The sequence below is a fragment of the Mesoplodon mirus genome (genome assembly GCF_964341445.2).
Source record: "Mesoplodon mirus genome assembly, chromosome: 10".
In the NCBI taxonomy this organism is placed as follows: Eukaryota; Metazoa; Chordata; class Mammalia; order Artiodactyla; family Ziphiidae; genus Mesoplodon; species Mesoplodon mirus.
The window spans coordinates 7,538,835-7,562,089 of NC_138986.1; the positions used below are offsets into that span (position 1 = coordinate 7,538,835).

A 23,255-nucleotide genomic window follows, 5' to 3' on the forward strand; every position below is an offset into this window, starting at 1 on the left:
AGATTTTGGATTTCCTTTATTTAAGTGAGAAATTTCTTAATAGCAATTTTCCTTAAAATGTCCAAACTTTCCATTGTCTGTCATTCACATGGAAAACATCTTTAAAATGAAAAAGTAACACTGATTAACTTTTTAGGCTATACGTAAACTTCTTCAAGCAACTCACCTGAAAAATTTGTGTAAATATTCTGTGTTGTTAAAACAATGGCACCACGCAAATTGCACATAAGTAATAGCATAAGTAAAACAATTTGAAATCAGAACTATATTCTCTTCAACCCAGTATTCTGCTTCTCAATTTTATCAAGGAATTGCATTGATTTTCTCTTTAATATTAACTTCAAAAATGGAAAGATGCCCATTTTAAACATAATTTTACTTATTTATATTCATTTATTTTAAATTGTAAGTTTTTGTTAACTGTTTGTGTGTGTGTGTGTGTGGTACGTGGGCCTCTCACTGTTGTGGCCTCTCCCGTTGCGGAGCACAGGCTCCGGACGCGCAGGCTCAGCGGCCACGGCTCACGGGCCCAGCCGCTCCGCGGCATGTGGGATCTTCCCGGACCGGGGCACGAACCCGCGTCCCCTGCATCGGCAGGCGGACTCTCAACCACTGCGCCACCAGGGAAGCCCTGTTAACTGGTTTTAACAACTCATTTCAATTCCACCAACACTAACAGTATAAATAATAAGTAATTAAAAATAAATAGAACTTCAGTTTTGTTTTGAATACTAAGACCAGGGTACCATAATATCTGTAGTTATTCTTTTCTTAGTCCATTTCTGTAAGTCTATTCTGTGTAAGACACAGTAAGAGAAATTAAGGTCAGTGTTAGAGAGTAGGATTTCATTATATTGCATGCTTCTTAAAAAAAAAAAACAACTTCTGTATATAGATTCTCAGAATAGGCCAAGATAATTGGAAAGGTATTTGAAAAATTCAGATTCCAGATTCACTAGAGGATAGAACCTCTTGGTTGATTAAGAGCAAAAAATTTCTCCTTGTAATATTATTATTAACAATGATTTATGCTTCTATTTTTGAAGATCTTAAAGGGCTCCAGACAACGGAGAAGCCCTTTATGAATACCTTGTGTAGCCCCTGAACTGTTCTAGCCATTAGTAAGTGGCACCAACCAGAGATGGAGCACTAACCCTAACCTCCAGGAACCCTGCAGGCCAGGTGGAGAGAGAAAGCAGGTGGGAGAATGAATAGAGAGAAAGGCAAGTGAATGGAAGTCATCCCCGTGGCACTGGGTTAGTCTTGGGAGGCTCCCTGGAAGAGCCGTCCTGAACCTGGCTGAGAGAAGGCATTATTTCAGCTTAGGATTGTTATCCTTGCTACACACACACACACACACACACACACACACACACAGATTCACATTTTAAAAATACTCTTAGTGCCTTTCAATGGGTACAACAATTATGGTTTTCAGTAAACTTTACATGGTTCAAATGATGATGGTGACGATGATTCACTCTCTAGATATATCATATCAAGTCAGAATAACAATTTGTGTCAGTCAAGCTCCTCTCCAAAAAGCTCTCATTCTAATGCCTAACTCTTCCCAATTTATGTAATCACTTCCTTAAGAAAGCAGTAAAAAGAAAAAAAAAAGTACTTATATTTTCTTGAAAGGAGAAGGAAATGTTGTTGTCCCCTACCACTTTTGAAACTTAGAAAAAATATTCCAAAAGATGTTTATGATTTTACTATTTAGTTTGGGCTTCGGGATGTCAAAAATTCAGTGCTTCGGCCACGAGCCATGAATTTATCATGAGTTGCTCTCTTTCACGTCTTCAAATGCACATTTTTCCCACTTTGTGCCACAGCTTCCTCTTCATTTGATTGTGGAAAGCCCCAGGTGGAGCCGAAGAAGTGTCCCGGAAGGGTTGTAGGTGGGTGCGTGGCCATCCCACACTCCTGGCCCTGGCAAGTCAGCCTTCGAAAAAGGTAACACCATTTCCAGAAACAGTGTATTCCACCCTCCTGTGTACTCCTTGCAAAACCTTTCTACATTCACACTAAATCCACATACCCTCAGTATCAGTACCTGCCTCTAAGTTCTGCAAAGGAGTGAGGAAAACTATAAAAAAATTTTTCTATGTTTTTTAATTGAGGTATAGTTGCTGTACAGTATGTTACAGTTGTACAATATAGTGATTCACCATTTTTTAAGGTTATACTCCATTTATAGTTATTATAAAATATTGGCTATATTCCCCGTGTAGTACAATATATTCTTGTAGCTTATTCTATACCTAATAGTTTGAACCTTTTACTCCCCATCCCTATACAGCCCCTCCCCCTTCCCTCTCCCCACGGGTAACCACTAGTTTGTTCTCTGTATCTGTGAGTCTGCTTCTTTTTTTGTTATATTCTTTTCTATGTTCTTCAGTTTGAAAATAGTCAGAATTAGAACCTTTTTTTTTTGACCTGGGCAGCTATCATCAAAATTGATTAATGTAGCAATTTACACTAAGTTCCAATATTGCTGAAAAACTATGGAAGATGCCTTGAGGGTTTAGATAGATACTCACTGTTACTTTGTAAAATGAAGAGAAAGGGATAGTTTTAGAAATGGGACACCTGGAGGGGGAGGGTAAAGATTAAATTATCTATAATATATCACAGATACAGAGTCTCTTCTTTTTTTTTCTTTCTTTCAGTAGTTTTGTGAACTACTGAATTTAATCAAAGGGTGCTCACCCATTTGCAAAACGCATCTTCTTCAGTGAAGCGTAGCTCAGGATCGCCATAATTTAGGAGTGATCAGTCCCCATCCTACATGACCCAGAAGGTTCAGGTTATCTTTCAGTGGCGCTCGCCTTTAATAAGTCCATTTGGTGTCTCATTCGAAGCACATGCGGGAAACAGGCTGATCTGCTTGTTGGTGTTGCACCAGTGCGCATGTGCCCAATCGCTGTGCTCAGTGGTCTTCCTTCTTTTTGCTTGTGAGATGCTATCGATGAATGAAAATAGTCTATTTCATTCCCTGGTTGAGTTGGCTTTTCTTTTAGTTGTCTTACCATTTAGTAACTGCTTGAGATACAGAGCCTTCACCTTTCACATATCTCATATTCCCTCTTTCCCAAGATGCGCTGTGGTCTATTTCCAGATTGATAATTGCCTTGCTGGTCATTCACTTACTATTTGTGTCCCTTTCATTATGATGGGCTTCGGAGTGGCTCACACAAAGTTTATGAGCGACCCCGTGCCTAAGCAGTCCTATAAAGTAAATGATTTAGGGGACATTCCCCCCAGAGCGAACTTTCTCAGGTAAAATTAGTAGATGCCCATGAATCACGGCTACTCAGGATCCCATTTGGTTCCCTGAAGAATGACTCATCGGGTCTTGCATAGGTCTTGTCAAAAAGAAGTGACGGGAATAAAGACACAGACCTACTAGAGAATGTACTTGAGGATATGGGGAGGGGGAAGGGTAAGCTGGGACAAAGTGAAAGAGAGGCATGGACATATATACACTACCAAACGTAAAATAGATAGCTAGTGGAAAGAAGCCACATAGCACAGGGAGATCAGCTCGGTGCTTTGTGACCACCTGGATAGGTGGGATAGGGTGGGTGGGAGGGAGACGCAAGAGGGAGGAGATATGGGAACATATGTATATGTATAACTGATTCATTTTGTTATAAAGCAGAAACTAACACACCATTGTAAAGCAATTATACTCCAATAAAGATGTAAAAAAAAAGAAAAAACACTCAATTAACTCTGAAAATCAAACATAATAAACTGAATATAGATCTGTCAAAAAAAAAAAAAAAAAAAGAAGTGACAAGGAGCTGGAGTCCAGGGCCAAAGGGTCAAAGCCACAGGTGTGGACCTCCTGTTGGTTGGAGTCGTGTGGCTTTGCTGGGCCTCGCCTGCGTGCCAGCCACCTTCCAGAGTGGTGCAGTGACCTCCTGAGAAACCACCACAGGAGCACAGCTCAAAGCTCCCGCCATCCCGGTGACAGGCTGGCCACCTTGTCCTTTGGGAATGTCAGCGATATCACAGCAGAGTGAGCACTACTTCCGGGCTTTCTGTAGAATAAATCATCAGGTTTGAACTAAAATCCTGGCACATTTTCCCTCTAGATTTCCTTCTAGAAGCCACTTCTGTGGAGGCACTTTAATATCCCCAGAGTGGGTGTTGACTGCTGCCCACTGCCTGGACAGGTACGTTTAGGGGACCCCTGACACAAAGACTTACTTGTCTTAGAGACTTCTGCCTCTCTCCTTTCCTTCCTCTTTTCTCCTCCCCTCTCCCCTCCCCTGTCCTGTCCCCTTCCTTCCCTCCCTCCTTTCATGGCAGTGACACTGGGGACCGGGGAGTGGATGAGAAGGGCCTGAGGCAGAATTGCCAGGGCCATTGGACGAGAGAGGAGGAGGTGTTTGTAGAGAGAAACGAAGAAGACAGACCCCTATCTGTCCTGCGCCAACTTCAGTGTTGGTGTCCTTCTTCCTCTGTGGTCAGGCCCAAAGCAGCCCTGAGAACATTCCTTAACAGCCAGGTTCGGGTAAACCGTGAACTTGTTTCTTGCCACTCGGAGGCCTCTGATTGTAGGCAGCCTAGTGGGGAGAAGACACAGTGTTTGTGGTTCAGAAGGGCACCCGATGAAGGGCTGGCCCGGATTTCGCTCATCACGTTGCTATCTTCTCTAGCTTCTCAGGGCCGGCATCATACAAGGTCATCCTGGGCGCACACAAAGAGACCGCCGTTGAAGACAGTGTCCAGGAGATACAAGTGAGCAAGCTGTTCCGGGAGCCCACTCGGGCAGACATCGCCTTGCTCAAGCTGAGCAGGTACTGGCTCGCCCGTGACTTTCACGCTGTGAGCAGTGAGAACATTTGCTCATTGCTGGGTTTATGAGCCGTAACAGAGCTGTGTGTGGGCAGCCCCGTCTAGGACCCCAAAGGCACGGGGCTTTGGGACAGGCATTGACCTTCAAGTGAGAAAACCTGGGCTCAGCCCCACCTGCCTCTTACTAGCCGTGGTCATGACAAAGGCACCAGGACACGGTTTCCTCTTGTGGGAAAAGAGTGAGTTGAAACCTGAGGTACAGTTTACCCCTCAAACTCTATCACTTAATGTTCCCCAGTCAGCTAAGATACATTCGTAATCAGAGAATTATTCAATTATTCCAGGTTGACACTCTCTTTTCAACGTAATAATATATTTGGGGGAATCAAATGGGATTATGTATATTTTGAAGCGCTTTATAAAAGGCGATGTAAACACACACACACACACACACACACACACACACACTCACAATTCACAAGTGCAAATTCTCCTTCTTCCTACCTCTGGTTTTATGTTTCCTGTTGAAATGGTGTTTTATTAAGTCTGACAAAATGATAAATTTGTTAACATCATTTAAAGTTAGCAGTATTTGAAAATAGGTCACAAGGGAGACAGCTAAATAAACAGACAGCTATTTTGAGAATAGACACATTTAGGACAGTCAACAAGGCATGCAGAGCCCGTCAGCCATGCGTGGTGGGCTCCAGATGACAGGGGGACGACGGTGACAGTGACGAGGACGGCCAGGCCAGCGGTCAAGAGTCTGAGTGGGGCTCGCTGGGTCTGGACAGAAACACTTCACAAGTTTTCTGGGTCAGTAAACTGAGTGACTCCCTGGGAGAATTTGGACACTCTGGAAAGGAAAGAAAGGGCCTTCTTGGCTTAGCCTAAAAAAGGAGCTGATTCGCTTTTCTCCATGGTCCCCTGGGGCCATCAGGAAAGCTCTGATCCTCGAGCAAGTACTTTAGTAAACCTGGGGTTCTGGATGTGTTCTCTGATAGACTGATACACTTGAGCTTTTGGGTACCCACTCCCAGGCCCCCCAAACCCCAAGAGTCTCAGGCATTGGCGTTCCACGAGGGGACCCTATACAGTGATGACTGTGGCCCACTCCATGTGAGACTCTAGGTCTATTCTGGTGACTCTGACAGGGTGTGTCTGCTTCAAAATTGAAGGCCATGATGATTCTTAATCAGAATCAGGCATTTCTCATCTTCGATGGGTTTTCCTCTTGAACTTACTAAAATAAAGTCTAAACATCAAAGTTCTAACATTTGATTCTCTGGAGCTCGAATGTGAAAGTTTGGGGAAAACAATACTACTTTGCTTATGCAAGGTGCTTACTTCTACTCTTCTTTTATTTGGTATCTTGCATTATATTGGATTCTTACAGCCATGGTGCTGTAACATTTATGGGTGAGGAATCTGAGGACCCTAAAGATGGAGCAGCTTTGCTCCTAGTGGCACAAGGCACTTGCTATTATTAAAGCCCTGTGATTGTGTTTCAGCTGGATGGTCCACCTACTGACTGAGGCCCTCTTAACTTCATCCAGAAGTGTACACCTGGTATAAAATTCCCATAGTGCAAGAAAAGACATTAAAAGTCATTGCCATCTCTGTTCCCACCTCTAGTTTCTTGTCCACAACTGGTGCCTTTAAAACAAAATGTTCTATTTTTTTTTTTTTGACTCATAAGATACTACAGGCAAATGTGAGGATGAAAAGTTGTTTTCTACATTGCGCTGTGTCAGTGAAGCAAGGAAGAAATACCAGCTCAGAGCGTTCTGGGGCTCTGGGGCAGGTGGGATCTGGTGACCAACAGATGAATGGCAGAAATCTCCTAGCAGGGCAGTCAAATGTAACTTATGTAACTTCTGATGTTTTCCTTTCAGCCCTGCCATCATCACCGAAAAGGTAATCCCAGCCTGTCTGCCATCCTCGAATTACGTGGTCGCAGACCGGACAGTGTGTTACATCACTGGCTGGGGAGAAACCCAAGGTAAGATAAATTCTGTGACTCACATGAAGAACTGGTTCTGACCTGCAACCTACATGACAAAATGAGCATGTGTACCGATTTCTATCAGTGAGTGAGGTCCACTCCCTTCCTGACTTTGTCTGGACACCTGCCTCCGTCTCTATCATCAGTCATCAAGGGACATGGATGAGGGGTGTTTCCTTGAGACTCTGACCCCCAAAACCCAAGGTTAATATTGTGTCCCCAGGTAAGTAGTGTTTTGACACAAGGTACAAATTAAGGGTGTTAGATGGTCATTCATGTGAATTAAGCACACAGAGTTCCCAAACACGGTGCAAATCAACAACAAAAATTATAGTTAAACTAGTCTCCCCAAGTACCCACTTGCCTGGCTCTGTGTGGAGACGTTGCTGGGGGTACGGCAGACTGACAGCAGGGGAAAGCAAGAAAGGTCCCAGTTCTAGGATGGTGTTTGGTTTTGGTTGACGGGGTGAGGATGAGAGAGGAAACGTTTCTGCAGGATCCTGGCTCAGCAGCTGTACTATAGTTTGGGAATCCCGTCTTCTCTTTGCAGTATGCCCTGCATTATAGTAGAATAAAAATTATTATTATATCCCTCAGACTCGGGCCCAGGAACCTTATAAGAATGTCCTAGATCTCTGCCTCACGTTCTCAGAAGCATTGGTCGGGGCACCAGGGTGGGAGTCAGGAGCCCTGGAAAATAGTTCTGGCTCTGCCATCAGCGGGGAGAACGGGACAAGTCACCTTACCTCTTTGTACCATTTGGCATCTAAGCCCTCATCCTAAAACCCGCGTTTTCAAATTTATGTTCTACATGTTAGCCTTAGTTTCCTCATCTATGCTACCCTATGAGGTCCTTGTGAGGATTAAGATAATGCATATGAAGAGCTCAGTGCTTTGGAGATGGTACTTTAGCAGCTCCTGTGCCTATTATACGACCACCACCACCATCACCACCATCATCACCACCACCATCACCATGGACACCATCATCACCACCACCATCTTCACCATCACCCTCACCATCTCAGGATCATCATCATCACCACCATCACCATGGACACCATCATCACCACCACCATCTTCACTATCACCCTCACCATCTCAGGATCATCATTATCTTCACCATCGCTATCATGGTCGGCCCCCAACCCTCCCCGTCATCATCACTGTCACTGTCATCAATAAATACCACATAACCTGTGTGTAGCTGAGCCCTGATGGAACCCAGGCCTGCCACACACCCCCAAGCCCATTCGCTGTTTCTTCTGTCTCTCCCAGCACCCACACTTTTCTATCACCCTGCACTGGGTTCCCCTGTCTCTCCAGGCCTCGTCTGAATGTCTAACTGGAGAAAATGATTCTCAATGTATTCATTGGATCAGGAGTCACAAAACATGAGTCAGGTCTGTTTACCAATTTTCTATATGTCAATAATGACATCAGACCAATCAGCGTTCTCAGCCTCTCTGTGTGAGGTCAGAATTCTCCCCTTTAGTCTCCAGACTTTCCCCGATTTCGTATTCCAAAGCAAGGTAAGGGTTGATGTCGAGGGGGTCATTCACGTCAGCCCCTCATCAGCAGTCACTGGGTACTTTCAGGGACCTGCTACGACGTCCCCACCACCCCTTCAGGTCCCTAGGTCACCCTCAGCCTCAGGCCCTCAGAAACGCCATCTCTGCTGTGGCCACACGATGGCAGCACCTCTGTACAGACCACAAAGGCGTCTGGTCAATTAGCAGTGGATTTGTCCCTAGCCTCAGGATGTCTGTCTTGCTCAGAAAGCAGATGTAAGAGCAGGACACTCAGTTAAATTAATTTTCAGCAAAAAGTTTTGAGAAGGCCGCACCCTCTGCATATCCATTCAATTCAGAAAATGCATCCGCTACCCAATGCTTCTGTGGTCAGGACTTCCGTACTCGGTGGCTCTGCCTGCCCAGGGCTGAGACTCGCCTCTTCTTTCCAGATCGTGGTCCTCTTAGGTGCTCCCGTCAACTCCAGTGTAAGTTTTCTGAACTCAAGACAATTTTCCAATTTTATTAAAAGTCTTTGGAGAAGAAGGGATACCTTATTTCTTGGCTGTTCCATGCTGGCAACGCAAAGATTTTGCAAAACGCAGGAAAGCTGGGTTTGCAAAATTGGAAAATGGATTATTTGTGAAAGTGCTGAGACGTACCTGGGTGTGTCCATCTGGAAAACATCATCTCTTCTTGTGATTGTGCACGGGTTCTATTTCCATTTGCCAAAGGAAAAAAAAAGCAGTTTTTCTCACAAAGAAAGAAATACAGTGAGGAAAACAAGCACACCAAAGAAACTTTACCGTCCCTAACTGGAAAAGAAATGTAAATTAGGAAATAAATTAAGACAATGTCCACCCATCACATTAGCAAATATTTGAAAATTATTAGACACCACACACTCAGAAGGTTGTTGTGCAGTGCTTTGTTTCTAGTGACATTTTACACTGTCACACATGTTTAGAAAATATTTGGCAAAGATACTGGGAACCATAAATATGTCTATATAATCCCTCAGAACTTAGACTTAAGAAAATACTAAGGAATATGAATAACCTGTAGGAACAAAGAAGTGATACGCTGAGAGCAGCTGTTGTAGCCAGTGAACATGGTGGTGAAGAATCTGGGCCATGATGTTGCAGACCCAAGTTCAAATCCCAGCTCCACCATACTTGCTGGGTGATCTTGGGCAAACTACACACCCTTCCTAAGCCTCAGTTTCCTTAACTGTACAATAGGAATGACAAAAGTGCCTAGGTGATCGGACTGTTTTAAGAATTAAATGAGCTACACCACATAATGAGCTTGTGCCTGAAAAAGTTAATTCTCAGTAAATGACAGTTGTCTTTTTAAAAAATATTGTGGTAAAATATATGTAACATAAAATTTACTTTTTTAACTATTTGGAGGAGTACAATTCTGTGGCATTTAGCACCTTCACAACATTGTGCAACCGTCCCCACTATTTGCCTCACCGCAAAAGGAAATCCCAAACCCATTAAGCAGTCACTCCCCACTAAAATATTAATTATACAGATTGTAGGTTTATGAAAGTCCTTATGATATAACTTTGTGTGGAAAAAATGTGCAATATGATGTAAGTAGTAAAGGAAGCATATAAAAATCCTAGAAGGGAATATATGAAAATAGTAGCACCAGTATTTCTCAATCTCTCTTTATACATTAAAAGTAAATTTCTTTAGAGCTTAAAAAAAAAAAAGAAACCAAAAAATAACACCACGAACCAACCTCAAAATCCCATCAAGGAGTCCAGATTAATTAAGTCTAGGTCTTGGGAACATGAAATCTTACATAATGTTTATACTTTCAAGGGTCAGAAAGAAAAAAGGCAGAGTTCTACTAGTACCGGGAACTGACTTCTTGTTTTATCCAACCTCACGGATGAATGTGAGATCTATCATTGCTGCTCCGTTGTTCTGGAAGCTTCCTTGCGGACACGTTTTCGATCCAGTCACCGTGTGTTTTCACCTTTTTAAACACAGGCACTTACGGTGCTGGCTTGCTCAAGGAAGCCCGGCTGCCTGTGATTGAAAACAAGGTGTGCAATCGCTATGAGTATCTGAATGGGAGAGTCAAATCCACCGAGCTGTGTGCGGGGCATCTGGCTGGAGGTGCTGACAGTTGCCAGGTAAGAAAAGACTAAAGAGATCAAAGTTCATCTTGTGTTGGCGAGTTTTGGCCCCTTAGACATTTCAGCCACAAAGGAGAAAATTCGAGAAGGATTTGTCAATCGAAGGCCACAGTCTAAATGTTGCCCAGAAACCTTTTAAGCGTGTCTCTGAAGGCTGATTCAGGTCATCTAGGGTGATTTCTTCGGCCTTGAGTTCCACACTGGTTGTAAGGGAATAAAGCACCATCACGGCAAAAGCCCCTACGCCTCTGGGAGGGGGCTCTTGGGTGGGACACGGGACGTGGCCTTTCTAGTAGGGAAGGGAGGTTGGTATAAGACAAAGACCCTCCCACACCTCCTTTAAGATGGTTCTTGGGGTTACCCTCCCTAAGAGAAGCCCCAAGGCTTGAAGGGATGAATACAGTTTTCACAAGGGATTTCTTTTCCCCCCGGGAAACACTAAATGGTACGGTTTCGTTAAACGTACTTTGCCTAGTACTGAAGGCACAGCAGATGTTCAAATAATATGTTACTAAGTTCCTTTCTGATTGGAAAGGGATGTTCAAATACTGGGAAAAACTTACATTTGGGTAATAGAAGGACGACATCCCATACTAAAAGGATGGAAGCTTAATCCTCTCATGGTTTTTTCCCTTCCTCTGTGCAGGGTGACAGTGGAGGGCCTCTGGTTTGCTTTGAGAAGGACAAATACATTTTACAAGGAGTCACTTCATGGGGTCTTGGCTGTGCACGCCCCAATAAGCCTGGTGTGTATGTTCGTGTTTCAAAGTTTGTTACTTGGATTGAAGAAATACTGAGAAAGAATTAATTAGATGGGAGACAGAGTGAAGCATCAATGGATCTGAAGCTGGAACATGGGTAGGGAATTCAGCATGCTCAGAAATAATTGACAGTAATCAAACTAAGTTTGACACTGTACTTAGCTACCAGCTACCGCCAAACCTCAACATTTTTTTGTATTGTTGTGGATAACTTGTTCCTGTCCATGGACTGCTGGATTCTGTAATAATGAAGCAATACAGCTATGACATTTGTTGAAAATAAACTCTACTTCCTTTGACTTACTTTTTTGATTTTCACTGTTTTCATGTTCTTCGTTCATCCTACCAATTGTAAATGATGTAAATCTTACAGACCTGAGTGATTTTGTTCTTTCTCATAAGGAATAGAGGAACGAGAAGCCTGTAAGATGGAGTAGTAAGTCACCTATATATTTACCTTGTCACACATCTTTAATGTCTTTATTTTTGGCACTGGGATGAATGTTTTCAAAGCTGCAGCATATATGGGGAGTCATGAGAGCAAATTCTGTTCTTGGGAATGAAATCTGTTACTGACAACTTGACTCTAGCCCAGCACAGGAGACCCTGGGCAGACAGCTGTATTCTGAGAAGTAAACTGGGCAATGGAAGTGTCATAACACAAGACCAGCTAAGAGTCTGAATGGTATTCTGGGTCACATATGAGTCTAGGAATGGTGCCAAGAGCCTGGAAAGGAGCAACGAACATATATTGAAGGTGGACCATTTAATTTCCATCAGTAATTGGCTGCCTGTATATGTAGTATACTTTGTCACATGGGAAGAGTGTTTTACAGTGACACATGTTCAGAAAGAAGAGAAAGGATACCAATTGATTTTTTCTTGACAATTTACATTTTTTTATTGTTATCAGAACCCAAATGTCAACTCAAAATACAATTCCAAGGTGATAGTATCAAGAAGCAACAGTCATCTCACAGCAAAGAGAAAAATGCAAAAGAAACAAAAATGCAAGGGTGTATGAATAAAGGGTAAATGCAGCATTACACCCTTAAAGAACTGTGTTTATTTCATTGAAAAATAAAATATTCATATTCAATTCTGATGTGCTTTAAGGATTAAAAACTTATTTTACAATTAGCACGTACACCGTACATATCGCCACAGGTTCACATAGAAATTTTCTCCCTCACTGGCAAGATTTCCCTTTGGCTCCCATTTTACCTGTCCACCCAAAATAATTCATTAAAAATTTCTACATAAGATACATACTGAATCTGAAAATATAACAAATGTAACATATAAAGCAGAACATCATAAAGACAGCATATTTGTATTTAAACTCCACATTTCAAAAAGTCTCAGTAACAAAAAAGAAAGATCAAATCCCTTATTAGTACCTGTAAAGTCATGTACAATATAAACGTCTGCTAATTCTTTTAAGCATGGATATAACTGACCTTTCTTTCAAACTAAAATGTAAGATTCTTCCCACGACAAGTCAAAAGTGTCAAGATTGAATGAGATTTGTCCATATTTTTCACTCTTGACCGTGGGCATCATCATAGAGCTGACCTCACACATATAAGATAAATATCCCTGTAATATTAAAATCTTAAGACCCATGAAATCATAGTCCATGGGTTTCATCAGTAAAAAACTGAATATGTGGCTGTAGGTGTCCACTAAAGGAGGACCACAATTATCCTGAATCATCTCAGGACCAATCTGATTTTATAAATAATAGAGCCAAATCCTTGAATTGTATAGCAGATTTGTTCTTATTTCTGGAACAAGGCCTAAAAGTGCCTGCAACCCTAGATGCTCCAGGAGCTTAAGGGGCTCAAGGTGAGAAGAGAAAGCAAAGGCTCAGAGCCACGTGGCCCGAGGTCCTTAGATTCAGTCTCTGCATTAACAAGATTCCCAAATCTTCATCTGCCCTGGAATCTTCAGAACCCTCAGTTCAGAGCCTCAAGGTCTTGACCAGATTTGATGAACCCATTTCTGTACACTTTCCCCAGATCCTTGGTTTGCACATCTTGCATTCTTGATGGAACCGTCATGAGAACTGGGTGGGGCTTCTCTTGTTTCTCTGTAACCCAGTGGGTCAGAGACACTGCCCCAGCATGAGAAAAAACCTCAGGAGGAGCTGTGCACACAACAGGCTCTTGGCTAAACCGGTCACATATTACATGTTCCCAGAAACTTTGACAGCACGATGAGTCTTGATTCATCCGACATTGTATAAAAATACTCTGGATAGTCTGAATGTCTTTGTAAAGTATTAAAAACACTTGGAGCTGCACAGCTGAAGTGGACACACACACGTCTCTGCAAGGCACGTCAGTTCCTTGGGGCGGACCAGCCTGAAGAGCTCTTTCCTTGCATCTTTGGCAGGGGCCTCAAAGGTGAGAGCTCGAAACTTGAGTTTTCTTTTTTCTGCCACATTTATAGGAATGTGGACTAACAAAACAAAAGAGAAAAGAGAAAGTTCTTATAAAAGATTATACAGCTAGTGAGAAGGAAGTCTTTTTGTTACTACTCAATTTCATAGTTGGTTTTGATCGAATACACTCATGCATAACTGTTCATAAAAACCCAACTCAAAGGGAACAAAATTAACTGTCTCCAAGTCATTTTTTGCCTGCTCTCAACCCCTAGGCAGGGGTTAATTAGCATTATAGCACATAAAAATTTTTTATGAATTTCTACTCCATAACAGATGGTTTGGAAATGAGCTGCTGATGTGAACAAGAGAAAGCAGAAATGAGAAAATGACTAAGTGCTGTTGTAGAAGGGAAAATGCTAACAGGTTTCCGTAACTTGGGGCTAAGTCGTGTTTGTTCCTGAGTAAGTGATTATAGAATGCCATCAATGTGATTAACTTGTAAAACCATAGATCAGACTTTTATTAGATGTTTTTTCAAGGGGAGGGACTAGGCATAATTAATTAATTTACCCAATTTTTTAATTATGACAATTTACAAACACAGAAAAAAATTAGAAAAAAATTCATGTAAGTTGAATTTTTGTTGGACTAATTCTTCCTGTGTATGTACCACTTGGATATTAATTTTCCCTGCACACCATTGAGATGGTCTTCTCACCTCCAAAACTCCATCTCTTCCAATTGTTTAATTCTATTTTTAATATGATTGAATTGGCAAAGAGTCTTGATCTCAAATCACTCCCTCTTCCTCCACTTTTTCCTCATGCGTTTGAAAGTCTGACCTCTGACTGGTTTGGGGATCAAGAATGAATCTATCACCCTCACTATAAATGAGCAGCAGCAAATGGAGTCAAGTTGAAAAGAAGAGTGCAGTCCCTGTCGCTGGAGGGTTGGCACAGAGGGCATTCACAAGAGGGGGCAGCAGACGTGCAGGAAAGGAACTCTGCACCCCTGAGAGTTAGACGTCTTAAAACTCCAATGACACATTCCCAGGCTTGTGTCACCAACAGTCAGCACTGAACTTCTTACTTTTGACCCTATAATCCTGGCCGGGATGCTCTCCTGCGTACCTGAACAGCCCTGAACAGATCCTGCAGGGCACATCAGCCCATGAGAAGTTGCCCTTAAAGTTTGCATAGCTTATTTGAAGATAATCCTATTTCCTTTCTCACCATTTCCCCTGCTTTATTTAACCTTAAATAGTCTTCTTTCCTTTGGCCTTTTAGCATGGCTGCAATTGGGGTGACAGGGTTGGACACCACCCACCCTGATCTGGCCCCCATACGCTCATACAAACCAAATAACTGTCTGTGATGACAGAGCTAGCAGCATGTTTATCCTTTCTGGATGAAGCAAGTCTTTCCATGATGTAACACTCAAGAGGACAGTTTTCATGCCTTTTATAAATTTCTTTTTAAAAAAAATATTTGTTTGTTTGTTTGTTTGTTTGTTTATGGCTTCGTCGGGTCTTAGTTGCAGCACTCGGGATCTTTTGCTGTGGTGCGCGGGCTTCTCTCTAGCTGTGGCACGGGGGCTCAGTAGTTGTGGCGTGCAGGCTTAGTTGGCCCGCGGCACGTGGGATCTTAGTTCCCCAACCAGGGATTGAACACGAGTCCCCTGCATTGGAAGGCAGATTCATAACTACTGGAACACCAGGGAAGTCCCCCCTTTTATAAATTTCTTAACTTAATTTTGGTTTATAAAATGGCAATGTCTTAAAGAGAATCTCCCACCTCACCTCAGACTTCACGTAGCATTGTTTTAGGGTAAAACATAGGTAGAGCTTTGGTTGAGGAATAAGCCATTACCTATCAGTTTACTTACAAACAAGCACAAGAATCTGATTGGGTTACTTCATGGGACGAATGTCCACCTGTCCTCTAATTGGCCAATCCTGTTAGAAGTCAGCTGGTGGTTTGGTTTTGAGTACACTGATAAGCTTTTCTTAGGAGAGTTCTGAGATGATTCGTCAATCTTATTTTTCAAAATAGCATCAAGAAATTGGACGATGAAATCACTGTATAGGTTTTAAAGGTCTGGTTAAAATACTTCTGAGCAATGGTTGCCTATCTCTGGGGAGGGGGATGGGACCTCATTAAAAGAGGCTATGAAGAGAGAAGTTTCCAATCCTACCAAGGGATTCTTGCTATTAAAATACTCAAAATCAAGTAGGATACAGCGTAAGATAATAAAACTACCCAAAACAACAGTCACACCTGTACACTGGACAATATCAATTCCAATACTAGCATGTAAAAGTTGTGAAGTCTTTCTGAGCATAGATTTCCTAGTATACAAAAAGTAAGGATAAGAACTTGTGTGGCACACAATCGCTTTGAGTATTAAATGAAATGACATATATGAAACCATTGATCACGTATATAAGGACCTAAAAAATGTCGGTTTCTACTCTCTTCCCCGTCTGTCAAGTGAAGAATAAAACTGCCATGAGGTTACTAACATTTCAGTCTTGTCGTAAATACTTTTGATACATTTTAAAAATTTAGAGATCCATACTCTTAATTTCTAGGTCACTGTTTAGAAGACTGATTTTTATTTTTAAAATTAGCTGTTAGGAACTTCTCTGGTGGTGCAGTGGTTAAGAATTCGCCTGCCAATGCAGGGGACACAGCTTCGATCCCTGGTCCAGGAACTAAGATCCCACATGCCGTGGAGCAACTAAACCTGTGCACCACAACGACTGAGCCTGCGCTCTAGAGCCCGCGAGCCACAACTACTGAGTCTGCGTGCCTACAGCCTGTGCTCCGCAACAAGAGAAGCCACTACAATGAGAACCCCGCACACCACAAGGAAGAGCAGCACTGCTTACTACAACTAGAGAAAGCCCGTGCCCAGCAATGAAGACCCAATGCAACCAAAAATAAATTAAAAGTAAGTAAATAAAATTAGCTGTTAAATTATTATTTTTTTAATTCACAAATGAGGACTTCCCTGGCAGTTCAGTGGTTAAGACTCCACGCTTCCAATGCAGGGGACACAGGTTCGATCCCTGGTCAGGGAACTAAGATCCCACATGCCACGTGGTGCAGCCAGAAAATTTAAAAAATTTAAAAAAATACAATTCACAAATGATACAAGACCATGAGTTGTAATTAAAAAAATAAAAAATCAAACAATTCAGAAGTCTATGGGGTCTAAAAGTAATGTCCTCCCTTCCACACCCCTCTTCCCAAACCATTTCTATCCCCAGAGGGTATATTTTATCATTTTAGATCTTTTCCTATGCATTCTCATGTTCATATTCTCTCTTCCTATCTTTTTATTATGGAGGATTTCAGAGGAGATTAGAATATGTGTACTGTGGATTTTTCTTGATATAACAAAAACATATTTCATATTCGTATGTTGGTTGGATATTAACTTTCCCTGTACACCATTTAGACACGCTTTTCCCAAATTCAGTCTGTTTCTCACTGTCCTTCTCCTATCTTCTTTCTATCTGTCTATGTATCACTTATCATTCATCTATCTATCTATCGATTGATCTATCATTCTTCTATCATCATCTATCATTTATTTTCCCATCTAGCTATAGAGAGGGATTACTCTCGGTTTTATTTTTTAATAAATACTATAACACATTGTTCTGTGACTTTTCACCTTGTAATCCATCTTGAAACTCTCTCCATGTCTTTCCATATAGATGTATCTCAATTATTTTATAGATATATTATCATTTTCACCATCGGTTGCCTATTGATGCACATTTAAATTATTTCTACTTTGTCCAATCATCAGTCTCTTTCCTTTAGATTCCTTCTGAGTTTTAACACCTTATTTGGAAATGTTTCCCTCTTCATAACCACATTTAAAAAATAAAACATATTCTTTTACAGATTTGCTTTACATTAACCTTTTAAATCTACTTTGAATTTTTTGCTTAAGATGTAAGATAGGGATTTAATATTATATTTTCCCCCCTGGATATTCAATTTTCTTAGCACCGTCCTTTCCCAGTGGGTTTGAAATGCTGCTTTTAATTAGGATGTGCTGAATTTTGTACCATACCTGCCAAGTTTTTCTACGTCATCCACTGTTTCTGGCAAGGCAATGCCCTTGGTTTCAGGCAAAAGCATCACAAGAGCACCACAGACAGATGCCAGGATACCTGTGGAACAGGAGAAAGGCGTTACGGTACCGGGAATGCACAGCCGCCCCCTCATGGCCCCCTGCTCATTCTGGAAGCCGCTGTGCTCACTACCTGGACCCATCCTGCCCCGCAGTAGCCCTCTGGTCACCCTGCCCAGCGTTCCTCTGTCATGATTTCACAGGTTCTCAGCCTTCCTCAAACTCTAGACAGTTCCATCGCTCCTGTGCTCTTGGCATCCATCCATTCATTCACTCATTTCACAATTTATTGAGGACCTACCAAGTGCCAAACTCTCCGAGAAGCCCTCACCTCCTACTTCACGGGGAATGTAGAAGACACCAGTGAGGGGTCCTTCAGCCTCCTGTCACTGCACCCTGCCCCTCCTCTTCCTGCTTCCATCATGTGACACCCAAGACTTGTGCCCACATCTGCCCGAGAGCATCTCTTGGCGTCTCTGTGGGCTCCGCACTGTAGTGATTCATCTTCTCCCTCCAGCACCTTTAACCCATCAGTGGACGCCTTGAAACGTATTCAAATCTCTCCTCTTTAAAGAGCCTTCTATCAACCTCACCCTCCTCCCTTCTTCCGTTCTTTAGAACTGCAATTCTTGAAACACCATCCTCTCCTATTTTCTACACATCTTCATATCCCAGCGCTGTGCTGGTAAATGTCTAACAACCAGCTCTCCAGAAAATAAAGTCCTGATTTGCAGCAGCATTTGCCTGTTTCCGTGGTGTAAATATGCCCATCGTGGATGTGAGTGATTCAAACCAGCAGTGTGACGTCGCGAGTGAGGCTCTGGGGACATGGTCATCTCCACCATGGACTACAGTGGACGCACCAGCCTCGGGGACAGATGCAGTAAAACTCAGTGAATCAGGGACTGATGGGCTGTCCGTATTTATTACCTCTGTTTTTAATCTATTTTATCTATTCAATTTTTAATGACGGATGTGTTTAAACTGGCTCAAAAATTCTTGAAAACTTGACAGTTGACCTTGGTGGGCCAGAGTCATCTCCCACCTCCACCTGCCCTAATCTGGCTCTGCTCAGTGTCCCCTCTGGCCTTGCTCCAGCCAGGTCGCCGGTTGCTGCCACCAGCAGGTGCAGTGGCCCTGCTTCTCGTCTCTGCTGCCTGGCCTCGTGGCAGCTCTGGTGGCTCGTGACCTCACCCGCTGTCCCCTGGCTTCCCTGCCCCACGCGCTCCCCGTCTCCCTCCTGCGCCCCTTGCACCCCTCCTCATCCCCTGGCTGTTCCTCTCCTTCTGCTTTCGCTGGATGCTCTGTCATTCCTCAGGGCTCCGTCCTGGGCCCCTTCTTTCCTCTCACTCTGTCCTGTGCCCTGTAGATGGGGTTTCGGTCACTCCCATGGTTTCAGTGGTTATCTACGTCCAGATGGCTTCCAAACCTTCATCACAGGGCCACACTTTGCTCCGGACTCAGCTCATCAAACCTACAGGCCTCTCACCATTTCAACTTGGATTTCTTTTTTTTTTTTTTTTTTTTTTGTGGTACATGGGCCTCTCACTGCTGTGGCCTCTCCCATTGCGGAGCACAGGCTCCGGACGCGCAGGCTCAGCGGCCATGGCTCACGGGCCCAGCCGCTCCACGGCATGTGGGATCTTCCCGGACCGGGGCACAAACCCGCGTCCCCTGCATCGGCAGGCGGACTCTCAACCACTGCGCCACCAGGGAAGCCCTCAACTTGGACTTTTTAGAGGCACCTCATGCTACAAGCAGCCCAAACAGTATCCCTCCGCGTCCTCCTGCAGATGGGCCCTTCTGACATTCACTAAACTAGGGCTGGCCCCGCCACCTATGGTGCTGCCAGCCCGGAGGCCGGCTGCCAGCTCCCTGGTCCCTCTGGCCCTCGCCCCGTCAATTACTCCCTTTTGCCAATTCAACCTCCAATATATTTTTTTGGATCCATCCACTCCTCAACATTCTCAGGGCCATCACCCTAGACCCAGTCCTTATGAAACCTCTTACCTGATTACACCAACATTCTTTGAATCGTCTCACCACTAGCATCGTCCCCCTCTAACTCATAGGCATACCTGCCATCAGAGCCATGTCTCTAAAATGCAAACCTGACACTGTTAACCCCGGCTTGAAACTCTGCCTTTTGGATAAAGAGCAGACCCTTTGCACATCGGAGAAGACGCTCCAAGGTCCGGCCCCAGCTCACCTCCCCAGCTTCATCTCTCTTCAGGCCCCAACTTACACACGCACTCTGTCCTTTAACTTCCTCTTACTCTAGGCCGTCCCGCTGCCCAGAGCACCAGCCCACACCTCTCATGTGGATAATTCCTATTCAACCTCCACATGGCCTCCTTGCTCCCTGACTTTCTCCCCCCGACTCCACGGGGCTAGTGATCCCTGCGATGTGCTCGCAGGGCGCCCTCATTTATCACACTCCCTTGTGACTAGCTGTTTGGAAAGGCGGCTCCCTCCCCAGCCAGACTCTGCGAAGCAAGGGCCTGCCCTGCGGCACCAGCGCCCAGCTCCGCCAGCCGGGCTCGCAGGCAAGCCCCGACCTTGATGGACCAGGCTGTCAGGCAGCTCTGTCTTGGTTGCACAGTGGCCTCTCTTTGCTTTTTCATGCCGGCCCAGAATCAACGCTGAGCTTGTTTATCAGATCCCGTGAAATAGTTTGAAATGATCTTTTATGGAATCACTGGTGTCAGTGATTAGAAGCCGACTTCATGGTCCCTAGCACAGCTGAAGGACTCCTGCATTCCTCCGGATGTATGTCCTCACGGACGCAATGTTTTCACTGGAGCTTAAACTGCTGAGCAGTGGGTGAAAAACCTCTACCGGGAGTACGGAAGTGGAGGTGGAGGACAGGTAAGTGAGTGAGGGGCCAGCCAGCATCCTCTCTTGCTGAGGAGGGGATGACAGGCTGGAACAGCGTTGGAGGTGCACTGGCCGGGATTACCCTAAGGGCCCTCCCTACGTCATGGTTCTATCCCTTCATGAGTTTCATGAACACTGAAGGTAGGAAGGAGGGTATGAACTTGAGGGGCATCAAAGAGGTTATGGTACGTGTCTACAAGGGCTTCTGTGTCCTCTGGTCTTTTGGCATGGCGTGCTTAGCATCAAAGCACATGCAGATACAATATTGAGAGACACGGAGCGTTTAACAATACAATTTGTTCTTAGGTTTGTTTTTAAACATACAGAAGGCCCTATTATTTGGTCCTATTTGGAAAATTATTGGTTATGTTCCACCATATTATAAAAAAGTTTCATAATATTAGATGTTAACTCAGAACCTCCACAAAGAAAGCTAAACTGAACACTTTTTTTATAGCAACCCTTACTGTAAAGTAAATTTAAATGGTTTAGGGTCCACATTTCATTGTGGTTCCTCAAAACGGAAACAGCTGTTATAAAAAGAGCAAATGGTTAAAATTGACATCAAGCCTGATGATCATTTTAGGTTCTATTAATGTGAAAATGTGGATGAGAGCATTTAAGAATAGGATATAAAGTGAGAACTTACCAAAGATGATAAGAGGTAGTTCCAGCCAAATGGCCGCTAAGCGGAAGAGCAGAAACGGGGCTATGATCCCCCCCAGATCACATAAACCTGAACAGAGTGAAACTCCAAAGTTCCTGCAGAACAAAAAAAATTGTTTTAAACAAAAAGTATTTAAACAAATTCAAGATACGTAACATTTTCAGATATCTAAGTAACAGAGAAATTGTAACAATATTTCCCACTTCTCTAGTTTTTAACTTTGAAAATGTCTGCTCTCTCATACCCTAAGCGAATCATTTCCAACCTGCACCAGTTCACATGTGGGTAAAAGCTGAGTTCCACTGAGGCTAGTGGGGGCGGGGGCGGGTCTACAGTATTGGTGGAAATCAATCTTCCATCAGTGGCTCACCACCCAGCCTGCTCTGTGGCACGTAGCTGTCTCCTCGGCACCCCAGAGTGGCAGTAAGCTGTTGCTCAGGAATATTCCCCCAAGAAAGGAGGCCAATCCGCACTAGCTACGCACCTTGTTTCACTTTGTCCTTCAGTAATCGGCTGTGGAGTGTGGTCAGAACAGAGGCTGTAGCCTTTACACAGAGCGCTGCTGATGAAGGAAGATGTAACCCATGACGCAAGCACACTACCTGGATTTTCTGATTTCAGGTCTAGTGACTTTCCACAAACCCCCAACTACGTATGAAGATATTGATGATAATAATGCAAAAAGCAGCGACAACTCAAAACTTAGCTTTTCCACTGGCTGAATCCAGCCCAGGCTAATATGCCACCAAGCTAAGAAAACTATTTCATAGTTTTTAAGTCAACTTCAAACATGCGGCTGCAGAATTACTTAGGAGAAACCATGATACAGATGTTGGAATTACCGTAATGTTGTTGGATACAATTCTGAATTTACCAAATAAACAATTTCAAAGGCCATGGTTATGCCTAATCTTCCCAGGGTAGCAACAGTGGTCCTCAACCAGGGTATTCCTGCAAAAACAGAAAATTTGGAAGGGTCTGCTTTCAATACAATTTTACAAAACAACAAAGGGCATTTGCTTAGTGTTCTCCCAGCCGTAAATCTGCTCATTTTAAGTGCAAATGATAGATACCTTCTAATATTGTAGCCAAAGTTCAACAACAACAGCAACCAGGAGGACAGCTAGTATTTAGTGCACTAGCTGCCTTCCTCAGCAGAGTTGGATTACAGAAATACAAGGCAAGGCATTTGTTGAGAAGCCACTACCTTGAAAACAACGTTCCAAAGTGCTTTCCTAGAGGGTCTGAGTACACTGGTCTTCTGTCTGGAAGGTAGTCTTTGCCTGTGCCCTTGAAAACCATCACAGCAGTCTGACGCCCATTTGTCCTCTTTCCGTTCATACCCCTTAGTGATGACACACAGAATCACTGTTCCCAACAGACCAGGAAAAATCTGGACCTGAAACTGACTTTGGTTTCTGAAGAGCAGCAAGGCTCTGAGGACCGGGATCTCCGGGAGGGGACATCTCGGCCGTGCGTCATCACCAGGGCGTACGTCTTTCCTTATTTCCCTCATCCCAAGTCTTTCTACTTTGCCTAAAAAATCATCCAGAAGACACCAGATTCTTTAATACTGGTTTGTTCATTCATTTAAAAATGAACTGTTTTAGGGCTGCTTTGGTTATATGAGGAAACATAGTAACTAGTGGGAAATGCCAAATGTTCTCTACTAAATATTTTCTTTCTTTTGTGCTTTAAGGGAAGAAGGCATAAACAATTTTTGCTCTAAAAAGTCAGTGCTCTAAATTTCTTAAAAGTTGTGCAGTTGATGCCATCCTTTTGTTTTTAAATTGAAGTATAGTTGGTTTACAATGTTGCGTTAGTTTCTTCAGTTATACCTATATATACTTTCTTTTTCATATTCTTTTCCATTATGGTTTATCACAGGATGTTGAATGTAGTTCCCTGTGCTATACAGTAGGACCTTGTTGT

The 23,255-nt window shown here is 43.4% G+C and overlaps 2 protein-coding genes across 2 annotated transcripts in view; one reads left to right on the forward strand and one right to left on the reverse strand.

The window, feature by feature from the left end:
- The window catches only part of PLG (plasminogen), a 42,704-nt gene extending 31,179 nt beyond the window's left edge, over positions 1 to 11,525 (forward strand). Inside the window, exons 14-19 of the mRNA XM_082633509.1 lie at positions 1,836 to 1,956; positions 4,104 to 4,184; positions 4,671 to 4,811; positions 6,705 to 6,811; positions 10,332 to 10,477; positions 11,127 to 11,525. Coding sequence (XP_082489635.1) covers positions 1,836 to 1,956; positions 4,104 to 4,184; positions 4,671 to 4,811; positions 6,705 to 6,811; positions 10,332 to 10,477; positions 11,127 to 11,288 — 758 coding nt within the window. The 3' untranslated portion in view covers positions 11,289 to 11,525. The remainder of the gene's footprint in view (positions 1 to 1,835; positions 1,957 to 4,103; positions 4,185 to 4,670; positions 4,812 to 6,704; positions 6,812 to 10,331; positions 10,478 to 11,126) is intronic.
- Positions 11,526 to 11,707: 182 nt separating this feature from the next.
- SLC22A3 (solute carrier family 22 member 3) overlaps positions 11,708 to 23,255 on the reverse strand; it is a 94,969-nt gene continuing 83,421 nt past the window's right edge. The window contains exons 8-11 of the mRNA XM_082633512.1: positions 22,166 to 22,274; positions 21,306 to 21,418; positions 17,720 to 17,819; positions 11,708 to 13,704 (exon numbers count right to left, since the gene is read on the reverse strand). Of these exons, the coding sequence (XP_082489638.1) occupies positions 13,644 to 13,704; positions 17,720 to 17,819; positions 21,306 to 21,418; positions 22,166 to 22,274 (383 nt within the window). The 3' untranslated portion in view covers positions 11,708 to 13,643. The remainder of the gene's footprint in view (positions 13,705 to 17,719; positions 17,820 to 21,305; positions 21,419 to 22,165; positions 22,275 to 23,255) is intronic.